At 37.5% G+C, this 9,502-nt stretch overlaps 1 protein-coding gene across 2 annotated transcripts; it reads right to left on the bottom strand.

The window, feature by feature from the left end:
* Window positions 1-231: 231 nt before the first annotated feature.
* On the bottom strand, window positions 232-2,614 carry LOC120158335 (translocase of chloroplast 33, chloroplastic-like). 2 transcript variants are annotated; one of them, XM_039169203.1, is made up of 8 exons: window positions 2,207-2,614; window positions 1,917-2,024; window positions 1,724-1,831; window positions 1,495-1,619; window positions 1,067-1,331; window positions 763-831; window positions 497-658; window positions 232-403 (listed from the first exon to the last, which is right to left on the bottom strand). In XM_039169203.1, the coding sequence occupies exons 1-8, from the start codon at window positions 2,597-2,599 to the stop codon at window positions 335-337; spliced, it is 1,299 nt and encodes a 432-aa protein (XP_039025134.1). In that variant the 5' UTR covers window positions 2,600-2,614; the 3' UTR covers window positions 232-334. The 2 variants fall into 2 exon arrangements, with proteins under 2 accessions (XP_039025134.1, XP_039025135.1); XM_039169204.1 differs by having other exon boundaries at window positions 2,219-2,614.
* Window positions 2,615-9,502: the final 6,888 nt, after the last annotated feature.

Raw genomic sequence — 9,502 nt, 5'->3', positions numbered from 1 at the left:
TTGGAGGAAACTGTAAATCTGTCTCTGAACAAAGACACCAATACAAGTAGTTCGAGAAAAGAAAACAAAAGAAACAGATGGGAATACATGGAAGTGAAACAAAAAGAACCTTAGCCTGAATATATGCACTTAAATCCTACAAAAGCTCAATGGAATCCCAAAAATACAAACTATGCCCGTTAAAGCATATGCATAGAAAGTTAAACAAAACTTCTTAGGATTCTTATTCAATTTACCAAAAAAAAAACAAAACTAAAGGAAAACACATATGACATAGAAAGTTAAACAAGACCAGATGAAACTTGCATTCGAGCAGATCCCATTTATGTTGTTCTCATTTAGGCCCATTGCCAGTTGCAATATCCCTTTTTATTGCTCCTTGAATCCATTTGATAAAAACCCACTGGAACAAAAAAAAAAAACTTGGGCATTAGAAAAAAATCATTTGTGTTCCAATTCAGCCCAAACAGAAACTAATAAATTGTGGAAGCTTTACCTGAAGCCCAAGAATAACTGGGATCCACAATTTTCCTTTATCGTTAACGTCGGACCCATCAACCAACTTCTTGCTAACAACAATAACTTGACACTTGTTCGTTGCAACAGTTGTGATGGCTTTTACTAAGTTCAGAATCCAAGCTTCGCCATTGGGAAGAATCTGTATAGAAATAACATGTAATTTTCAAAGAATCAAGGCAATCAAATATATGAAAAGGTGATAAATAGAGAGCACAATATGAAAGGGAAAAAATGGGTTCAAACCTTTTCGTCATTGTCATTTTTATTGCATCTTCCACTGTTTTCAACCAAAACAACAGGAATGACAGAATCCTAAAAGCAAGGAAATATCTAAAAAAAATGTAATCACAGCACTCTAAGCATACCAATAGAAAGAAATAGTAACTAATAAAGATAAATTTACAAGCTAAGATATCTTTTCAGACAACGGAATTACAAATGAGTGACAGATACTATTTTACTCAGACATCAAGGAATATTGGGGGAACAAATAAGCTTTTGATCCAATATGTGCCTAACATAAATAAACCTGAAAGAAAATACATACATCAAACTCCTTTTTCCTAATACGAGCTCCAATGCGAATGGCCTTTAGGACACTCTCGGATCTTTTAGAAGAAAAAACATCATAATTCAGTCCATCTGGTGGACAAAGCTGAGCATGAGTGAGCACAAGGAAACTTTTGCGCCATATTTCTTTGCCAAAACTGTTGCTAATAGCCCTTATGACCTGCTTATCCAAGTCATCCACTCTATAGGCATCTAGGCGATCAACATAAAGCAAAACATCTATGGACTTATTCAAAAGAAACCTGCACGACAATTAAAGATTTTGTTCGTAACCAAAATGAACAATAACATGTAGGGAAACTAAAAATAATCCTAAAATGAAAATATGACTAGCATTCACTGAGAACCATATCCATCGTGAAGAATATAAGATTCTAGGTTAAACAGCTTAATTACTCTACTAACCCTTTGATCAACTGAAGAGCTTGGTAGTTGACATAGCCAGCCTCTACAAGCCCTGGAGTATCAATTACATTCAATGTAAACCCAGCCCACGTGCGTGAAGCCATTACGGGTCTCAGCCCCTCAGACTGCAAAATACACAAATGTAATGAAGACTAAAGCTTAAGAATATTAAAACAGCATAAACGAATCAAGCGAAGAACGCAATGGAACAGATAAAACCAATACTCACCTGGAACGCAGTGACTCGAACAACTTGCTCCCCGAGAAGAGAATTGATAGTAGAAGACTTTCCTACACCGCCTTTGCCCATAACAAGGATAGTCAAAGTATTGACATTCTGCATTTTTCTTACATTAAACAATCTTGTGTAAACATGTTGTTAAGTCGAAGTAAATGAAATAGATTAAAGGGTTCATCAAAACCTCTTGCTTCAATTTTCCCAACAAATCAAACAATTTTGTTTGAGTAGCAACGGGGAACTGTTGAAGGCCGAGCCATTCACGAGGGAGAGCAGTACTCATCACGGTAAACTGCATAAGAAATCAGGAAAAAAAAACTCGAAAAAAGCATCCAATAAAAGCAATAACCCTAAACCCAAAAAGTGGATAACATGCTAAAAAGGATTTGACCCATCTTAGAAATGCAGCCGAAATATGATATAGGAACGTCTCCTTTAGAGAGAGAATGAAATAAAGAGAATTGGCGAAAGAACCTGTATTTTTACCAGCCTATCTTCGTGGGTGCAACTTGCGAAAGAGGAATGAAGAATTTGGAGAGGTTTTGGGGGTGGATTTTGTGGGGCTAGTGGATGAGAACAGGAAAGAAGATGTTGTTTGAGGTTGGGGAAGGCTATCTCATCGAAATTCACTGTTTGGGAACAAGTGGGCTCAAAGTTTAACTCTCTTCTATACAGCCTATACGGGTCGGCCCATTTAATTCCCTCATGCCTGTTCGACCATACTTTTACAACTACAAAAGTGTTTTTTGCTATCAAGACAAAAGTGAAAACCCTAATGCACGCTCCTATTTCCTCGAAACCCCCTCCAACCCCCGTAAGCCTTCTGATCCGTCGCCTGATGACGTTCGTTTCATCAAGAAGCCTCATCGGGTTGGTGACAAACCTTTAGATGCTTGCTGTGATGCAATGGATACAAGCGGCAACCGTGATATTGACTTACCACAACCTGTTATGCCATCTGAAGCCCTGGCTAACCCTGGAACCGCCTAGCTCAGTGGGGACTGAGAATGATCCAAATCCTTCGAAGTCCTCAAGCCCCCCTCTTGCGCGCTCTGTCTTACAAGGAAATCCTAATGGGAGATAGCACCAACCAGCCAACCTCGGATGAAGCTATTATCAATGATGAAGAAATTGAATTGTTTTAGTGAGATTTTGCTCGATCAGTCATTGATGGCATTATTTCTATCGATTTCTCATCCTGCGTAGTGGCAGCAAAAAGCCTAGATCAAACGGTGGTGGTAAAACTTCTGGGGATAAAGATTAGATATACAACGTTGTGTAATAAAATATATAAACTATGGAAGCCTTCCCAACCAGCTCGTGTAATGAATATTGAGAATGATTACTTCTTGATCATTTTTTGAACACAATCTGATTTTTTAAAGCTATATTTGAAGGACCATGAATGATATTAGATCACTATCTGATTGTTGAGCCTTGGACGGTTGATTTTTCCTCTGCTCAATCACACCCCATGAAAATCACAGCTTGAATCTGCCTCCTGGGCCTACCCGTCACTCTATACAAACGTAATCTCCTGACTGAAATTGGTGAGAGCATTGATCCGGTGATCAAGATCGACTTTCAAACCGAAAATGATCGTGGAGGCCGCATAGCTGTTAGAATCGATCTAGGTAAACCCCTCATCTCTAAAATCCTGATCAATGGTAGGCTTCAATCCATTGAATACAATGTGTTACCTGCCATTTGTTTCGAGTGTGGTAAATATGGTCATGTCAAGGACATAAGCTCTATGATTACCAGTGCGTCTCAACCTACCCCTAATCCTGAGAATGCTAGTCCGACCCCGGCCCCAAAGAACTCATCCTTCGGTCCTTGAATGATAGCAACGACCAAGCAAAGAAAGGTCTCTGCGAAACCCTCCGACCATAGTAAAGAAGTACATGATCATTACGACAACGGTTCCAAGTATAATCATATCTTTGATGTCTCCGAGGATGATCAACCTGACTTGCCTTCCCCTCTACCTCCTTGTGTCAGTGAGGCCACTGCTCATAACCCAAAATCTGTTCAGACCAAGTCCACTGCCACCACCAGCAAAGGAAAGAAAACTGTTGTAACAACTTTCTCCAAGGCCAGAGAGGGCATTGCTCCTCGTAAACGTTTAACGGTTCACATACCAACCTTCTCCTTAAAACCGATCCTTCGTCGCCTTCAAAGTTCCACCAGAAGCTCTCATATTTCCCCTCCAGTTAACATAGGAACCATATTGAATCCTACATCGTATACTGCTTTGGTTTTATCCGAGAACCATTACCCCGATATAATGCGTAGGGACAATAATAGCCCTTCTTCCAGCCAGGTCAAAATCCAACCAGAACCTCCATATGTTATCCCTACAACGACACAAAATAAGGAAGTGATTCTCTCAGCTAATTCAATCACATCTAGGGACCTCCAGAACGCCTCGACTGTCACTCCTGATCCTATCTCGGATGAAAGTCTCTTGACGTCGGTGGTATAATAAAGCATTGTTACCTTCACACTCCCATTTATTTAATGATTAAAATTTTTGTTTGGAATGACAGAGGCTGTGGTAGCTCCAAATTTATTACAGTTGCTAAGTAGTTTATTCGGGAGAACTCTCGGGATATTATTGGTTTCGTGGAACCTCGCGTTAGTGGCTCGTGTTAAAAGTCAAGCCTACCATTGTTGAAAGTTAAAGAAACTTTCGGTGGCAGCAGCAATTGTTCAACAATTACTTTCGGTGGCAGCAACAATTGTTGAATTTAAAAAAAATAGTTAAATCATAATTTATTCATTATAATTTAAGGTATTTACAAATTAGTCCTTAAACTTTAACTATAAATACCTTAGCTCATTTAGTTTCAAAATCATCCCAAATCATTCTAGTTTTCTCCTAATATTAGAGAATTTAGAGAGTTTCTTGAGAGTTGTTTTTTTTTATCAAGAGAGAATTATCATTGTTTTTTCCTTGATAGATCGAGAGAGGTTGTAATTCTTATTTTCTCATAGTGAAATTCTTCTACCGTTGCCCGTGGTTTTTACCCTATATTATTTAAGGGTTTTCCACATAAATTTTGTGTCTTCTTTATCTTTATTTTTATTTTCTCAAATTATCAATTGCGATTTTGCTCTATCCGATAGTCGTCTTCCGCAACAATTGATATCAGAATTTGTTACTAAATTGCTTGGTTTTCCTAATTCCCATTGGATAGAAGCTTTGGGTTTCTCTGGCGGGATTTGCCTTTGTTGGTTTTGTTGGGAAATAAACGAGTAAACAAGTAATTACCCTATAACCAGATTAGTAAGAATGTGAAATAAAAGCGGAAAAATAATACCCGGAAATTGATAACGGAGTTCAGCCAATTGTGCTTACGTCTCCGGACTGCTGTAGATCTTTTACTAAGAGAGAAAATTTACAGGTGTTTACAAAACACTCACTACTCACAAGAAACTCTCTAGTATTGGGAGAAAGAAACTATTTGGGATTTGGGATGATTTTGAAGCTAAATGAGCTAGGGTATTTATAGTTGAAACTTAGGGACTAATCTTTGAAAATACCCTAAAGTGAAATGACTAAAGTGAATTTACCCATTCCTATTTTCAACAAACATCTACCAAACTTTACCAAACTTTGAAAAACATTTTTCAAAGTTGGTTGCCAAACTTTGAAACTAACTTTTAACAATCTCCCACTTGAAGACTGATTTTAATTTGTCTTCACACCTCGATCAATGCATCAGTATTTCTGGTCTTGTTATTCTAGCATGCCAACTGAAGCTGAACACAACTTCAGTTTGTCCGTAGTCACCATCTTTGTCAATATGTCTGCCAGATTTTGAGCTCCACTAATCTTTTCAAGTTTCAAAATCCCATCTTCCAGAAGAGATCGAATAAAATGATATCTCAATTGTATGTGCTTCGTCCTGGAATGAAAAGACGGATTCTTTGCTAGATGGATAGCACTTTGACTGTCGCAATACAAGACATTGTTTTCTTGTTTCTTGCCTAACTCTTTCAAGAAACTTTGGAGCCAAACCATCTCCTTGCTGGCTTCCGTAACAGCGACATATTCTGCTTCAGTTGTGGAGAGAGCAACTATCTTCTATAGTTAAGAAACCGAACTCACTGCAGTTCCTCCTAGAGTATAGACATACCCTGTAGTGCTCATTCTGATGTAAATATTTCCGGCTAAGTCAACATCTACATAGCATGTCAGTATCGTATCTCTACCTTTGAAACAAAGTGCTTTGTTTGTAGTACCCCGCAGATATCTGAGGATCCATTTAACTGCTTCCCAGTGTACCTTGCCTGAATTATTCATGTACCTGCTAACAGCTCCCACTGCTTGAGCAATATCTGGTCTGGTACAAACATGGCATACATTAGACTTCCAATTACTGAGGCATATGGCATCTTCCCCATGTGTGCACGTTCTTCCTCCGTCTTTGGTGACTGTTCTTTGGAGAGACTAAAATGAACACCTAAAGCTGTACTTACTGGTTTAGCATCTTGCATGTTGAACCTGGAGAGTACTTTGTTGATGTACTCAGCCTGTGATAACATCAAAGTCCCCGACTTTGTGTCTCTCTTGATCCTCATCACAAGAATCTGCTTTGCAGTGCCCAGATCCTTCATAGCAAACTGTTTCGACAATTTTTGCTTCAAGTGTATAATCTCTTGCATGTTTGAGCCTTCAACGAGCATGTCATCAACTTACAATAATAAAATAATGAAGCTATTATCGAACCTCTTGATGTAGCAACAATGATCTGCTTGGCATCTGGTAAAACCACTGCTACCCATGAAGCTATCGAACTTCGTGTACCACTGTCTAGGAGCTTGTTTTAAACCATACAAGCTCTTCTTCAACCTGCATACCAGGTTTTTCTTGACTGCCTCTATGAAGCCTTCTGGCTACCTCATATAGATTTCTTCCTCTAAATCACCATGAAGGAAAGTTCTATTTACATCTAACTGCTCAAGATGTAAATTCTCTGTATCTACAATTTTCAATACCAGTCTGATTGTAGACAGCTTCACGACTGGAGAGAAAATTTCATTGTAGTCAATTCTGTTGAGTTAATCGATCGATGGAATCGGCCAAGAGGGGGGTGAATTGGCAATAAATATTTTGGTGGAAGCTTTTGCAGAAAATTAAAAGTAATTGCACAGCGATTTACAGTGGTTCGACTTTATCAATCAAAGTCTACGTCCACTACCTTAGCTATCCACACTAAGGATTTTCCAACAAATTCACTAATTTGTTCTTTCTTTTTGAGGCCAAAGAGATAACCTTACAACTCCCTCAAGAATATACCCCAATTCTTGAGAACACTCTTTTCTCAAAGAGAAGATTACAAATTTGCAAACTTACAAGAAAAAACCTCACAAGGCAAATATGTTTGCACAATTCTAGAACAAAGAAAGAACACTCGGGAATAAATACAATTGAGCACAATAAGTGTTCTTGAAAGAAAATGAATATTGAATGAAAAATAGGCTTGAAATGCTCAAACTTGAGGTTTGATGCTTTCTCTTTGATTCTCTTGATTCTAGTTGCTTGATGTTTCTTGTTTTGATCAATGGCTTCTAAGCTTGTTTAAATACACCTTGAATCACTTCTGAACGTTGGGGATGATTAGTGGAGTCAATAGAGTCGTTATTGTGTAAAAACAATTAATAAAACTGGTTGGGAGCGTCGGTTCATCGATGCATGACCATAGTGCATCGGTGCATCAGTGTAAAATTCAAATATTTTGACCGTTGGAACACTTAGTGCATCGGTGCACCAAGTGTGCATCGATGCATAAAATGCATTCGATGTTTGAAAATAGCCTGAGTGTATCGGTGCATTGCTTGTGCATCGATGCATGAAATGCATTCGATGTTTTAATAAAACCCAAGTGCATCGATGCATAGAGAGTGCATCGATTCATGAAATGCATTCGATGTTCAATTTATTCAATGATGCATTGATGCATGGATTAATGCATCGGTGCATGCCTTTGAAAAATTGATTTAAGGCTTAATTTTGGTTTAAAATACTTTGTGAAAATTGTTTCAAAAATAGTTTAAGTACAAATCACAATTTTACACATTTAGTAAGGATTAAAATTGATCTTGAAAGACTTGGAGTAATAATTTGATATCCGATTAATTAATTCGAATATACCTTAGAAAATCATTTGTAAAATCTTAAAATTCATTTAACTTAATTTGTTATATCGAAATATCAAAATGGTTTCAACAATCTCCCCCTTTTTGATATAACAAAACACTTGAGTAATTTTAAGATTTTCTTTGAAAAACTATTTTGAAAATCAAGTTTGAAATTACTCCCCCTTACTATAACATTTCTCCCCCTTTAAAACATTTTACACTTCTCCCCCTTTTTGTTAAATCAAAAAGACTCTAAAATAACTTAGCACAAGGTTTTGAAAAACTTAGCCAATTTATATTTAGAAACTTAAAGATTAAGCTGCTAAGATCAAAGATCAAAAGAGATATTAGCCATTAGTTTCATAATCAATATTCATAATAAAATGTGAAATGTCATAATTGGTCATAATGCAACTAATATGTAAATGATGCAATAATTAAACCAAACCAAATATTTATAATAAGTTCAAACAACCAATCATTCAACTCCAAAAATAGTAAAATGTTTAATCAATCCAAGTTTTAAGTTTAATCCTAAATATAATCAAACTAAAATAAGTCTAATAATCCATAGAAGGATCAAGAGGCGGATGAGGAAATCGGGCTTGCATCTCAAGAGAGAGAGCATCCATGCGAGCAAGCATCTCCCATTGAAACTCCATCTGACGAGATTTCAAAGTGTATAAGCGTTGATTTACTGCTTCGCGAGTAGCATTCAAGTGGGATTCGATGGAAGCATACCGTAAATCAAATGTCTCCAAAAAACGAACAAAAATATGGAGGCATTTGATCTTCTTGTGGAGTTGGTTCCGGTGCAAGCTCGTCATCGGGTACGTGATCATCGATGTCTTGCAAAAGCTGTTGAAATTCAGGATCATCTTCAGAAGTCGAAGCTGGAGGAGGAGGAGGAGGAGCACGAGAGGAGCTAGGAGCAGCTCGTGAGGAACTAGCTCCCGGAGTTTGCTTTCCGGGTCTAAAAACCCATTGACCGGTTACCTCGTCTTGTTTTCAATCTGCTTTCTTCAAGGATGTGAGATTGATTGGATTTTGGAGAGGAATAGGATTGTCAAGAGAGACATCCAAACCGAGTTTGATAAAGAGATTGCTAAGAAGACAACCATAAACTAATGTTTCAACATGTTTGGATGGGATAATGTTTACGGTATCGACTAGAACACTAAAGATAATCTGTGAAAGATTTATTTTGATCTTATTCTTAATACAATACATCCACCATAAATCTCTAGCACGAAGAGTGGAGTACCTACCCGCTGATGGTCGAAACCACCATGAGATTATTAAATGAAGAAAACGATCGTGATGAGATCGAAGGGTACTAACACTAGCGTTTGGGAGATATGGATAATCCACAGTTTCTTTTTCGTCATAGACACCATCGTCATCTAACCCAAATTTTGAAGCTATAGTTGCGGAATCAATAAGAATATATTATCCTAAAAGGTAGGATCTAATTCCCATAGTTCCACATTGACTTTCGTTTTGAATACAGACCGTATTAGAATAGAAAATGCGGACTAATTGATGAAAGACGACAGGTCTAAAAGAGAATAGTTTATCAAACTTCCATGTTCTAAGAATCGAGAGGTATTCAAATTTAAAGTC

This window comes from Hibiscus syriacus, unplaced genomic scaffold (assembly GCF_006381635.1).
Source record: "Hibiscus syriacus cultivar Baekdansim isolate YM2019G1 unplaced genomic scaffold, ASM638163v2 tig00111311_pilon, whole genome shotgun sequence".
NCBI classification, from domain to species: domain Eukaryota; kingdom Viridiplantae; phylum Streptophyta; class Magnoliopsida; order Malvales; family Malvaceae; genus Hibiscus; species Hibiscus syriacus.
Note: the sequence above shows the minus strand (reverse complement) of the source record. Positions and strands in the feature narration are given on the sequence as shown.